Below are 14,493 nucleotides of genomic sequence, written 5' to 3'. Positions count from 1 at the left end.
GAGCCAGGGCAATTCGGGACACATTCCTTTCGGATTGGGGCTGCGACTGAGGCCGCGCGGTTGGGACGGGGGGACGAGAGGATTAAACGTGTTGGGAGGTGGGAATCCTTGCGTTTCCGATCCTACGTTAGACCGGATAGGTTGGTGTGATAGGGGCAGTGTTATGCTGTAAAGGCCGGGATGCCCGTCTAATTTGGTATTAACGTATCTTTTCTTTGCAGGAGGGAAGGTGTGGATCTGGGGGCACTCGTATGTCTATTGGGCTCAGAAGAGGGCTGCTGTTCGGAGAAGTGGAGCACAGCTGGGCTTCCTTCGGGGAGAAGTAGCGATTTCATGGTTTGGCTTCCGGGGGTTTAGCTGGCAAAGCCTTAGTAGTACTTTGTTTCGCAAGGTGGCCGAAGGGTCCACGCCAGACGTAGTTTTAGTGCACGGGGGAGGGAATGACTTGGGCCTGATTCCACAACGGGAGCTGGTCAGGCATATGAAGAGAGATGTTGATCGGCTGCTGGATCTGGTCCCTGGCGTGGTGGTGGTCTGGTCAGAAATTATCCCCCGTTTCACGTGGTGTCACGCCAGGGACCCAGCTGCAGTGGCTCGATGTAGGGGCAAGGTTAACAGGGCTATGGCAAGCTTTATTCTGCGTGTGGGGGGCATTGTGGTACGGCATTGGGAACTGGAAGATATGTTACCGGGCTATTTTAGGAGAGATGGGGTACACTTGTCCGATGTAGGTTGTGACTTACTCAATCTAGGTTTTCAGGAAGGGATTAGCTTGGCCCTGTTTCAGGGTGGTGGGGGGCGCACATGTCCTTAACCCCTTAAGGACACACGACATGTGTGACATGTCATGATTCCCTTTTATTCCAGAAGTTTGGTCCTTAAGGGGTTAAGGGATCAAGTCATGTGCTATGGCGGAACAGGGCGTTTTAAAGGCAGGATTTAGCTGGAATTGGGAATGGACAGGCCAAGGCCTAGGCTGGAGTAGGCCAGATGGATTAGAGTGTTGGAAGGTTCAAGCTCTTCGGTGGCTACGAACCTAGGGGGTAGGGGTGTCTGGGTACACCCCTACAGTTAACAGTATGGTTTTGGGGCCTCTCTGGTAGGCCGTGTGTTACTAGTTAAATGTTAAGTGAATGTCAATTATTGTTCAAAAGATAGGGTCATTGTCAGGGGTATTGTGCGGTGGGATAGTAATATAATGTTAGTTGGACAATGACCCTAAATGTTAATTTATTTATATATTTAATAATTAATAAAGCTGTGGACGTTATAATCCAACAGACAAATTCGGTGTCAGTGTTTTATTTAAGGTAAAACTAAAGTAGCACCTGCCGAATAACGACGGTGCATATGTCATGCCGAAATGCGTTGTGGTATTTCTTATGGACAATTTTTATCTTGTATTTGCATTTTATATTTTTGAGTTTATATCAAATAAATAATTTTATTTTGATTTTGCATCCTGGAATAATTGATACAACACATCCGGGGACAACTCATCTATATTATCCACAGCAATACAAGACGTCCAGCTTAAAGATTTTTCATCTCCTATACAAGTTCATAGTCTGAGTCAGCTTTCATAAGTGACTCAGAACCATAAGAGTGTAACCTTTTAACCAAGGTCATTTATTTATTCAAGACAATATTACCCTATGTCTCTTCTCTCTTATGTTTTATTGTTTTAGATATATACCAAGGACAGTACTGGTAATAATATTATATTGCATGTTTTGAGTGCTCTCACCAATTTTACTTTTTTGTGCAATAAGAGAACCTATATATAGAAGTATAGGTTGAATATAGAGGCATAAGTAAAACAGGATAGAACAGAACAATAAGGTTTCAGGATAATAGGTAAAGCAGAACTTTAGTGAATCAGCCCCCTCTTGGAAGAAGTACTGATAGAGTATGAAAATAACACAAAGTCCAGATTGGTTTTATGCAGGTTGGTATAAAGCTGGTTGGCAGGATAAAGCAGGGTAGAAGCGTAGGTTAGGCTGGTTTGGAGCAGGTTGGTATAAAGCTGGTTGGCAGGATAAAGCAGGGTTGTAAAGCAGTTCAGGTTGGTAATGGAGCAGGTTGGTAACGAAGGTAGATAATAAAGATTAGGTAGGAAATAACTAAGTTTGATAGAGTAAACCAGGATTGCTTCCAGCAGGATGGTAACAAGTCGGTCAGATTACAGGAGCCTGGAACAGAATTCTTTAAGGATGAGCATCAACTTAATTGTAAAGGCCCTGTTGTGAGCAGGTTGTAGCCTTATGTAGGATCTGTTATTAGTCCAGGCAGATGAGGAATGATGCAGGTAAGTTCCAAGGTTAGTGGTTAGGGAGGCCACTAGTGGTTGAGAGCTGGAACTTGTTTTAAAGTAGCAGAATAAAAGAAACAAAAGTAGCTGTCAGGATACGATCCTGACACTATGTATCACAGTGTCCCTATGTATCACATATGTCTCTGTGTCCCCATGTCACCCAGTGTCCCCTAGTGTCAGTGCCCCCATGTCACTAGGGGACACTGAGACACTTGGGGACACTGGGACACATGAGGACACAGACACATGGGTACATGGATACTAGAGACACTGGGAGACATGGGTACACTGAGAACCCAGGGACACTGGACGGGAGACATGGGAACACTGAGACAATTGGGGACATTGTGTCCCTAGTGTCTCAGTGTCCCTATGTCTCCCAGTGTCCCCAAGTGTCTCAGTGTCCCCATGTGTGTCTGTGTCCTCATGTCTCAGTGTCCCCAAGTGTTCCTATGTGTGTCTGTATTCCCATGTCTCCCAGTGTCCCCTAGTGTTTCAGTGTGCCCAGGTGTCCCCATGTGTGTCTATGTCCCCATGTCTTACTGTCTCCATGTGTGTCTGTGTCCCCAAGTGTCTTGGCGTTCCCAGAGGTCTCCCTGTGTCCCCATGTCTTACAGTGTGCCCTAGTGTCTCAGAGTCCCATGTCTCCCTGCAGCCTTTACCCAATCCCATACTTCCAGGAGCTGCTGTCTGGACTCTCTGTGCTGTGTAGCTGCTCCCCCGCAGATCAGTGAGTAGAGATATGCAGGTATATGCTGTAACTTCCTATCGCTGCCTCTCTCTACACACACAGAGACCCCTACTGGCCTTTGCTGGTATTGCAGAATAATCTCTAATACATTTGTATTGCCGGTATTACTGCAATATCGGCACCGGCCAGGCCTCCTCAAATAAATACCGGCCATGTGGCAGCCCTAAGAGTAGTGTATAAAAAATAAATACATAAATGGGCCTATTCCATAGGCATGGATCTGGAATTGCAGCTCCACCTGCCCCTATGTTAATCCGGCCCTGACAGGAGGATCTTGTTAATGATCTCAAGGCAGCTGGGACCGTAGTTACCAAGAAAACAATTGGTAACACATGTGAAGGATTTAAATCCTGCAGCGCCCGCAAAGTCCCCCTCCTCAAGAAAGCACATGTACAGGCCCATCTGAAGCTTGCCAATGAACATCTGAATGATTCAGAGGAGAATCGGGTGAAAGTGTTGTGGTCAGATGAGACCAAAATTGAGCTCTTTGGCATCAACTCAACTCGCCGTGTTTGGAGGAGGAGGAATGCTGCATATGACCCCAAGAACATCAACCCAGCCATCAAACATGGAGGTGGAAGCATTATGCTTTGGGTTTTTTTTCTGCTAAGGGGACAGGACAACTGCACCGCATCAAAGGGACGATGGATGGCACCATGTACCATTGAATCTTAGGTGAGAACCTCCTTCCCTTAGCCAGGGCATTGAGAATGGGTCGTGGATGGGTATTCCAGAATGGATGACCCAATGACCCAAAACACACAGCCAAGGCAACAAAGAAGTGGCTCAAGAAGAAGCACATTAAGATTCTGGAGTGGCCCAGTCAGTCTCCAGACCTGAAACCCACATAAAATCTGTGGAGGGAGCTGAAGGTTCAAGTTGCCAAACGTCAGCCTTGAAACCTTAATGACTTGGAGAATATCTGCAAAGAGGAGTGGGACAAAATCCCTCCTGAGATTTGTGCAAACCTGGTGGCCAACTACAAGAAACGTCTGACCTATGTGATTACCAACAAGTACTAAGTCGAAGGGGTCAAATACTTATTTCACTCATTGACATGCAATTTGTAACTTTTTTGACATGCATTTTTCTGGATTTTTTGTTTTTGTTATTCTGTCTCTCACTGTTAAAATACACTTACCATTAAAATTATAGACTGATCATTTCTTTGTCAGTGGGCAAACATTCAAAATCAGCAGGGGATCAAATACTTTTTTCCCTCACTGTACTTCTATTGCTATTAGTTCTCATTAGTATTAAAAGGTCTGAGAGTTCCTGTATATTAACAGTATCCAGAATCCTCTATCTACTGAGATGCTGTCAGCTACGCAATCAAAAGTTGGGGTTTGTGGACTTATATTTGTCTGGGATTTAAGGATGATTTTGAATATATAGTGTAGATGGTAATACACATAGAGCTTGAAATAATAAATACCACTCACATGGATCAGAGCCTGTAACTACTAGCTCTGTAATCAACGCCTTTATGCCTTTATGGTAGCATACCACCATCCATCGAGTGGGTGTCCATTTGTGGGTATATGGAAAGAAAAGAAAGAACTCCAATGGTACAGTATGTAATGTATTTTTCTTCCATATATCGATTGCTTAAAAAGTTTTTAAGCTCACCTTACTCAGAACCCATAAATCCTGACTCTGGGATTGAATGCCTGATGCTTAATTCATGGCTGGCAAGACATAAAACTGATCCCTTCTGGAGCTGAAGATCACAAAGAACCATAAACTATGTTGAGTTAATAGTAAATGGTTTATTTACCAAAGTGCAATTAAAACAATTATAAAACAAATACTTTTTTAAAATACTTTTTTTCCCTCACTGTACTTCTATTGCTATTAGTTCTCATTAGTATTTTAACGGTTTATACATTTGATAAATATATTAGCAAATGTGTTCATAGCCTAAAAAAAACTTGATTGCAGCAGCTAGGTATTCTTCACCAGGTCCATAAAATAAAAAGTAACTGGATATTTCATTGGTTCAGCACTATAGAGAAAGGGATTAAAGAATACATTGTTATCACTGTAACAATTAAACAAAATAATGAAAACAGTGGAGCTTTCAGAAAGAATATTAATACATGTCTATATAATAATAATAGTACTCTTCACCTATATACTCATTGTACTAAACATATTGCACTATTATCCTTTGTATGTTCCTTTTTATTTTTGAGGTCATATTGTGTAAGAAGACCACTACTTCCAATACTGTGTACGTATACCTTTTCTGTATATCCATCTAGTTCCACATACCTAAGGCGCGGTCTCCTACCCTCTCTTTTTCATGTCTATATAATAACAAGTCTCTATTAAATGGAATTATGCAAATATTCATAGTACAAGACATGTGCGTGGCTGAAAAATGTTTACGTTTATTTTGGGTTGTCTGAAATTCGGAACTTATCAGTTTGTAACAAAACAAAATTCGGAAGAATTTCGGGAACTGAACATGAAATTCGGGTGCCATTATTCCAAAGGATGCCAAATTAGGGTGCTGTTTAACAGATAGTGCCCTAATTTTGTATCATTTAATATATAATTATATTATATATTAGGTTGTTGCATGTATCTACTACCATTTTTTTTATCTGTATCATCGTTAGCCTCTACCACTTCAAGGTTGTGATAAAGGGTAATATACAGCTGGAATGCCCTTCTGGTGGAAGTGGGAGAGATTAACAGTAATATATAAAGGGATATTAATAAAGTAGATACCTGGAACCACCTTCCATTTGAAGTGGTAAAGGCTAACACTGAGTGTTTGAGCTGCATTATATCATGTATGTGATACAGGATAGCAAATTTGGGAGCTATTTTCTAAACAGCTGAAGGATCAAAAACTAAAAAATATGTATTTTGTTCTAAATGTGTATACCTAACACAACATTAAGTTTTAATAATATGTAAAAAAAATAAATGGAACATAGGGAAAAAAACTTCTTTTTTTCACAGCTCTGCTTCTAATAATGTATACACATCAAATGCAACTAAAGAAAGAAAATAAAATAAATGTACATACCAATCCTGATTGTTAAATGTCTCATATGTCCTAGAATCTAAGTAAATTTTTAGTAATTAACCCCTTCAGGACGGAGTCAATAGTACACATTCTGATCAAAACAAAACATTAAAAAAAACAGGAATTTGCGCTATATGTCTGTTCAACCGTAATTCACCTTTTTCATATTAAATGCACCCACACTTATTATATATCATTTTGTTCAGGAGAAACAGGGATTTCATTTCATATCAAATATTTATATATAAAACATAATTTATTATGAATAAAATAAAAAAAAGGAGTTATTTAAAAATTTAAAAAAAAAATTGTAGTTCTGCCTCACATTTTATCTGTAAATGTCATAATACTGATAGGTTTTACTGCACAAAAATGCACATATTTGTAATCAGCGATGTCTCACGAGTACAACAGTACCACCCATTAACAGGTTTTATGGTGTTTTGGAAAGTTACAGGGTCAAATATAGAACGTTCCATTTTCAAATTGAAATTTGCCAAATTAGTAATGTTACCTTTGAGACGGTGTAGTAGCCCAGGAATGAGAATTACCCCCATAATGGCATACCATTTAAAAAAGTAGACAAGCCAAGGTATTGAAAGTGGGGTATGTTTAGTCTTTTTTAGTAGCCACTTAGTCACAAACACTGGCCAAAGTTAGCGTTCATATTTGTTTTTGTGTGAAAAAAGCAAAAAAACTAATATTTGGCCAGTTTTTGTGACTAAGTGGCTACTAAGAAAGACTGGACATACCCCACTTGCAATACCTCGGGTTGTCTACTTTTGCAAATGGTATGCCATCATGGGGGTAATTCTCATTCCTGGGCTACCATACGCTCTCAAATGCAACATAAACAATATGGCAAATTTCAATGTAAAAAAAAATTAAAAAGCCCTTTAAAGCCGGGACGGCATAGAACGCCGTAACGGCGTTCAGGGGTTAATAAAAACCAAAGAAAAACAAGTTACCTGCACTCTCTCCTTAATCTCTACGTATTTTGTAAAAATAGTTACCTCCAATGGCCATGCGAGGATAAGCCCACCTGCCAACGTCAAGGCAGACCCCCCTAGGTGGGTCCTAACTAACCAGCAGCATTGTAACAAAGCTGTGTGATACAAAAAGTGGATACAAATGCAGAAAGATAGGTCCTGCGCTCACTCCCATTACTCCTGGGCGGCAGCAAAGACTACAGTACACATCAGCCCCAATATATAGTAAAAACCAAAGAAAAACAAGTTACCTGCGCTCTCTCCTTAATCCCTATGTATTTTTAAACAAATAGAGTTTTTTTTTTAGTTACCTCCAATGGCCATGAGAGGATAAGCCCACCTTCCAACGTCAAGGCATACCCCCCTAGGTGGGTCCTAACTCTAACCATTCACCTTGCGTGTGTACTGTAGTCTTTACAGTTTACTGTAGTTTACTCCAAGCACATTTGGAATGTACAGGTGATACTCGAAAAATTAGAATATCGTGCAAAAGTTAATTTATTTCAGTAATGCAACGTACAAGGGGAAACTAATATATGAGCTAGACGCATTACATGCAAGGCAAGATAGTTCAAGACGTGATTTGTCATAAGTGCGATGATTATGGCTTACAGCCCATGAAAACCCCAAATCCACAATCTCATTCAATTAGATTATTGTGAAAAGGTGCAATATTTTAGGCTCACAGTGTCCCACTCTAATCAGCTAAGTAAGCCATAACACCTGCAAAGGGTTTCTGAGCCTTTAAATGGTCTCTCAGTCTGGTTCAGTAGGAATCACAATCATGGGGAAGACTGCTGACCTGACAGTTGTGCAGAAAACCACCATTGACACCCTCCATAAGAAGGGAAAGCCTCAAAAGGTAATCGCGAAGGAAGTTGGATGTTCCCAAAGTGCTGTATCTAAGCACATTAATATAAAGTTATGTGGAAGGGAAAAGTGTGAAAGTAAAACGTGCACAAGCAGCAGAGATGACCGCAGCCTGGAGAGGATTGTCAGGAAAAGGCCATTCAAAAGTGTTGGGGACTTTTACAAGGAGTGGACTGAGGCTGGAGTCAGTGCATCAAGAGCCACCACACACAGACAGATCCTGGACATGGGCTTCAGATGCCATATTCCTCTTGTCAAGCCGCTCCTGAAAAACAAACAATGTCAGAAGCGTCTTACCTGGGCTAAAGAAAAACAGACCTGGTCTGTTGCTCAGTGGTCCGAAGTCCTCTTTTCTGATGAGAGCAACTTTTGCATCTCATTTGGAAACCAAGGACCCAGAGTCTGAAGGAAGAATGGAGAGGCACACACTGCAAGATGCTTGAAGTCCAGTGTGAAGTTTCCACAGTCTGTGTTGATTTGGGGAGCCATGTCATCTGCTGGTGTTGGTCCACTGTGCTTCATTAAGTCCAGGGTCAACGCAGCCGTCTACCAGGAGATTTTGGAGCACTTCATGCTTCCTTCTGCAGACAAGCTTTATGGGGATGCTGACTTCATTTTCCAGCAGGACTTGGCACCTGCCCACACTGCCAAATGCATCAAAGCCTGGTTCAATGACCGTGGGATTAGTGTGCTTGATTGGCCAGCAAACTCACCTGACCTGAACCCAATAGAAAATCTATGGGGCATTGTCAAGAAAAAGATGAGAGACATGAGACCAAACAATGCAGAAGAGCTGAAGGCTGCTATTGAAGCATCCTGGTCTTCTATAACATATCAGCAGTGCCACAGACTGATAGCTTCCATGCCACGCCACGCCACATTGAGGCAGTAATTGCTGCAAAAGGGGCCCAAACCAAGTACTGAATCCATATGCATGCTTATACTTTTCAGAGGTTTGATTTTGTTCTATGTACACTCCTTGTTTTATTGATTGCATGTAATATTCTAATTTACTGAGATTGTGGATTGGGGTTTTCATGAGCTGTAAGCCATAATCATCGCACTTATGACAAATCACGGCTTGAACTATCTTGCTTTGCATGTAATGCGTCTATCTCATATATAAGTTTCCCCTTTTACGTTGCATTACTGAAATAAATGAACTTTTGCGCGATATTCTAATTTTTAGAGTATCACCTGTAGAAACTTCAGAAATAAAGTAATTTAACTGCCTAACAGCTGGAAATTGAGCAGTGAGATGTCAGGGGCATGATCTATTTACCAAAACCACTTTAATAAGCAGAAGGTCTTTGACTGACCTTTTAATAGTGTGCTTGTTTTTTGTGTAGTTCACAGATTTTAATAAATAGGAGGGCCTTTTTTAGCCTTTTAGTTATGAGACTCTAACAAAACAATAATTGCCCCAGATCTAGCTTAACTTATGTACTGCCATGTTTCCTAATTAGTTATGTAATATAGCAGATAAAGTTTCAAATTAGAAATAGCAAAACCTATGATTTTAGCAGAGAACATGTTAGAAGTCTTGAAATTGTACCACACTTACATTTGTATGGATGTGTCACTGTAAACGCATCAGAAGAGGTACAATGACAATGCATATGGAATTAAAGGCCCCAGCCTTCTGCGGGCTACCATTCACCTTTCAAAGAAACAGAATTATTTTTTATCTCCAAAAATAGTTATTATTTATTTATTTATAAAATATTTTACCAGGAAAGATACATTGAGATTTCTTTCGTTTTCAAGTATGTCCTGGGTCCACAAATCATTGCATTGTTACAGTTAGTGTACAATAAAATCATAGGCGTGCGCAGCCTGTTGCATTAGGGTGTGCACCCTAAAGCACAAACACACACGCCGCGTGTATATGTATTTTTATATACACATACACACACATACATATACTTACATACAAACATATTTATATAAACATATATAAACATACATACAAACATATATATATATACAAATACAAATATACGTAGGTGCAGTGTGTGTGATTGTGAGCGGTACAGTGTGTGTGATTGTAAGGGGTACAGCTTGTGTAATTGTGAGGGATTCAGTGTGTGTGGGGTACAGTGTGTATGATTGTGAGGGGTGCACTGTGTGGGCGACAGGGGTTAGGAGGGTGGAGGGGCAGCGACAGGGGTTGGGGGGTAGAGGGACAGGAGGTGGGGGGTGGAGGGGCAGTGACAGGAGGTAGCGGGGGTAGACGGTTAGTGACAGGGGTTAGGGGGTAGATGGGTAGTAACAGGAGTTAGGGGGTAGAGGGGTAGTGACAGGGGTTAGGGGTTAGAGGGGTAGTGACAGTGGTTAGAGGGGTAGTGACAGGGGTTGGGGGTAGTGACAGGGGTTGGGGTAGTGACAGGAGTTAGGGGGGTAGAGGGGCAGTGACAGGGGGTGGGGGGAGTGGAGAGGCAGTGGCATGGGTTGGTGTGGTAGAGGGGCAGTGAGAGGGGTTAGGGGGGTAGAGGGGTAGTGACAGGGGTTAGAGGGGTAGTGACAGGGGTTAGGGGGGTCGTGGCAGGGGTTAGGGGGGTCGTGACAGGGGTTAGGGGGGTCATGACAGGGTTAGAGGGGTAGTGACAGGGGTTAGAGGGGTAGTGACAGGGGTTAGAGGGGTAGTAACAGGGGTTAGGGGGGTCGTGACAGGGGTTAGGGGGGTTGTGACAGGGGTTAGAGGGGTAGTGACAGGGGTTAGAGGGGTAGTGACAGGGGTTAGGGGGTAGTGACAGGGGTTAGAGGGGTAGTGACAGGGGTTAGGGGGTAGAGGGGTAGTGACAGGGGTTAGGGGGTAGTGACAGGGGTTAGGGGGTAGAGGGGTAGTGACAGGGGTTAGAGGGGTAGTGACAGGGGTTAGGGGGTAGTGACAGGGGTTAGGGGGGTAGAGGGGTAGTGACAGGGGTTAGAGGGGTAGTGACAGGGGTTAGGGGGGTAGTGACAGGGGTTAGGGGGGTCGTGACAGGGGTTAAGGGGGTTGTGACAGGGGTTAGGGGGTTGTGACAGGGCTTAGAGGGGTAGTGACAGGGGTTAGAGGGGTAGTGACAGGGGTTAGAGGGGTAGTGACAGGGGTTAGGGGGGTTGTGACAGGGGTTAGGGGGGTTGTGACAGGGGTTAGAGGGGTAGTGACAGGGGTTAGAGGGATAGTGACAGGGGTTAGAGGGGTAGTTAGAGGGGTAGTAACAGGGGTTAGAGGGGTAGTGACATGGGTTGGGGGGGTAGAGGGGCAGTGAGAGGGGTTAGGGGGTAGATGGGTAGTGACAGGGGTTAGAGGGGTAGTGACAGGGGTTAGGGGGGTAGTGACAGGGGTTAGGGGGTAGTGACAGGGGTTAGGGGGGGTAGTGACAGGGGTTGGGGGTAGTGACAGGGGTTAGGAGGGGTATGGGGGCAGAGGCAGGGTGGGGGGGCAGTGAGTGACAGGAGGCAGAGGGGGGTTTAAATACCTGCCCTGGTGGTCCAGTGGGTGCCCTCTCTCTTCAGTCTGCAGCTCCGCCGGGAGTGAGCTGCAGACCACATGGTGAGTCTCGCGATCTCCAGGCAGAGCGTTGCCACGGCAACGCTCTGACAGGCTGGAGATCGCGAGACACCTCAGTCTGCAGCTCACTCCCGGCGGAGCTGCAGACTGAGGCCGGATCTCCATCTGGGCAGACGGACTGGAGGGGCATCTCACCCGGCGGCATTGTGGGCAAGCCGCCGGGCCCCCTCCTGTGTCGGGTCCTCGGTCATAGACCGAGGACCCGACATGTCAGTCTGCCCAGAGGCAGTGCAGCACGGAGGTGTGATTAGGGTGTGCCCAGGCACACCCGGCACACCCCGTGCGCACGCCTATGAATAAAATACAAAATTAATATACAATATATACAACATTTAACATAGAACAGGTAGGAAATATATAATCAACCATGACAGGTGCATTCTGTTTTGAGGTATGTAGAGAAGGATCTCTTAACCCCTTAAGGACAATTGACATGTATGACATGTCATGATTCCCTTTTATTTCAGAAGTTTGGTCCTTAAGGGGTTAAAGGACTTTAAGCTTAGGGAAGATTTTAATTTGTGCGGGAGGTCGTTCCACAAATGCGGTGCTCTGTAGGAGAAGGAGGATCGGGCTGCTTTCTTTTTATATTGAGGTAGACTAAGTAAAGTGTTGGTACTGGATCGGAGGTTGTAGGAAGTGGGAACAGCCGGGGAAAGCATTGCGTTCAGGTAGGGTGGGAGTTTCCCAGAAAAGCTCTTAAACACAAGGCTGGAAAAATGAAGGGTGCGTCTGGATTCCAGCGACAGCCAGTTTAGTTCTTTTAGCATAACATTAAACATAAATAAATATTTACTGAGGGTGGAATGGCCATCTGAACTGTGATATCCATTATTGATAACAGAAATATAACTTGAACGAACATTCAAATAGTGAAGAATTAAAAAACCCTTTTCACACATGTGGTGAAATAAGAATTCAGTTTATAAATGTAATATGTAGTTGATTACTTATTGGACAATTTGAAATTCCTTCACCAATTATTCATAATTCTCAGTTTACTTAACAATTCCAAAGTTTTTTTCTCTTTGCTAAATAGAAAATTGTCGTGAAGTGAAATCTGAAAATTCAGACTAAAATAGACCCCAAAAAATCTGAGTTGGAGATTTTTCCACGTCATCCACTTTAACCTAAATTTTAAAGCTCTGTTTTGAATTCAATTTAATTCACTTCATAATTTCATATCACATAACATATCTTCATATCAAAACTGTTAAGATGCTAAAGGAAAATTCATACACAAACCTGGTACATTTTGAGTAACTGATATTTGTAAATCTGATTTCCTTCAGGGGTGCGATCAGTGACGTCATAATCATACTCTGGTTCTGAAAAAATATATAAACTTTCATTCCGAAAAAATACATTAAAATAGAGATTTCAATGACTCTAATAAGGGACATGAAGCACTAACTCTATACTCTCCATATACTTAACAAATGGAGCAGTTTTATCAAATGAGAGCTATTACAAAACATATTAATTTATAACACAGTAAACACAGAATACAGTATATTCTATTGTGAGTAACAAGGTGTAAAAGGAAATATTGGGATTAAACATTTCACAAAGTGGGGTACAGCATTATATTCAGTAAGAGACATGTGACCCAAATGATTTCATTTTGATAGGATATTGGGCTCAGCATCTACCACTGACACAAATGGAGTGTGGACATCAAAAATCTAACTTTGACTATACAAATTAATGTACAGCATATAGAAAATCATGATTATCATATTTATTTGCCAGTATGTCTTTTAACAACACACTGATTGTTTAATTATTTTATATTCAGTTGGCTACATTATTGTAACACTATAATGTGGAAATCCATACTTGTTAATTAAAGGTTCACTCTTAGAACCAAAATTCAGAAATTATAAACTCCCCCAAGGTCTTAGTCACCAAATAATTAATTTTTATTTCTCCTTTTTGTGTGCACCATCTGTTTAGTCATGTGCACCCAAACAGAATTATTACCATAGCACTGTTTTTTTCCCCCAAGCTACATAAATTTGAGTGCCGTTAAGTGACAATCCATGTGCAATTCACCTGTCCTGATTTCTATTTTACACTGCAGCAATGTGAACCATGTAAAAATGGCAGCGACCAATGTGGCTCAAGGTGTCTTCAAATTGGTTGAGGAGTGAGTAAAGCAAATCTCACAAATTAGCCAAATTGAAGAGTAAGCTGAATAAAAGTGGACAAGTATACTTAAGCAAAGTCAGAAAATAGACCCCATCAATATCTTTTTGTGTTCAAGACAAGTGCAAAATAAGAAAATGATAAATCAATGCTATTGCCTTCAATAGTAGTAAGCATAATTTAAAGGAACACTATAGGGCCAGGAACACAACCATGTATTCCTGACTCTATACTGTTAAAAACACAATCTAAATCTCCACCACCTCTCCTTCACATTCCCCCAACTCTAGTAAAATCTTACTTTTATTCCAGTCTGCTGCTGCTCACTCTGCCCCTGATCTGCCTGCTTGTCTGACAGCATCAGAAGTGGTGATCCAGTCAATCACAATGCCTTTCCCATAGGAAATTGGATTGTCTTTTCTCTAAAAGACAATGTTTACTGCAAAAACCCTGCATGGACGGACTATACTCACCACAACAACTGCATTACGGTGTAGCTGTTCTGGTGATTATGGTGTCCCTTTAATGTCTTTGCTTTTAGAGAAGCTTCTATGTAGGTGGTACAGAAGGCCAATGTCCAATCAAAAAGACTAGTCTCTGGAGAAAGAACACAGAGCTTCAAACAAAAGGTTGAGGAACAGAGATAAGATTCTGGCATATAATAAATCAGCATACTTATGGCATTTGATTAAAGGAGCTTGGTGCTAGCTACGCAGGTGCTTCTCATCTCCAATGTTCCTTTATGATGAGCATTGGATTGGATGAGAAAATGAGTCCACGTGACATCAGATTTAAGGAGGCCTTAATCTAAATGCTGATGAGAAC

General features: G+C 42.2%; 1 protein-coding gene across 2 annotated transcripts in view; it reads right to left on the bottom strand.

Moving 5' to 3' along the window:
- LOC134600951 (hepatitis A virus cellular receptor 1 homolog) overlaps positions 1 to 14,493 on the bottom strand; it is a 132,189-nt gene that overhangs the window by 13,805 nt on the left and 103,891 nt on the right. For both annotated transcript variants that reach the window (XM_063445344.1, XM_063445345.1), the window contains 2 exons: positions 12,766 to 12,848; positions 9,529 to 9,624 (listed from right to left, as the gene is read on the bottom strand). In XM_063445344.1, coding sequence (XP_063301414.1) covers positions 9,544 to 9,624; positions 12,766 to 12,848 — 164 coding nt within the window. In that variant the 3' untranslated portion in view covers positions 9,529 to 9,543. The remainder of the gene's footprint in view (positions 1 to 9,528; positions 9,625 to 12,765; positions 12,849 to 14,493) is intronic.

Source organism: Pelobates fuscus, chromosome 3 (assembly GCF_036172605.1).
Source record: "Pelobates fuscus isolate aPelFus1 chromosome 3, aPelFus1.pri, whole genome shotgun sequence".
Taxonomy (NCBI): domain Eukaryota; kingdom Metazoa; phylum Chordata; class Amphibia; order Anura; family Pelobatidae; genus Pelobates; species Pelobates fuscus.
The sequence above is the reverse complement of the archived record's forward strand: the minus strand, read 5'-3'. Positions and strand labels throughout refer to the sequence as shown.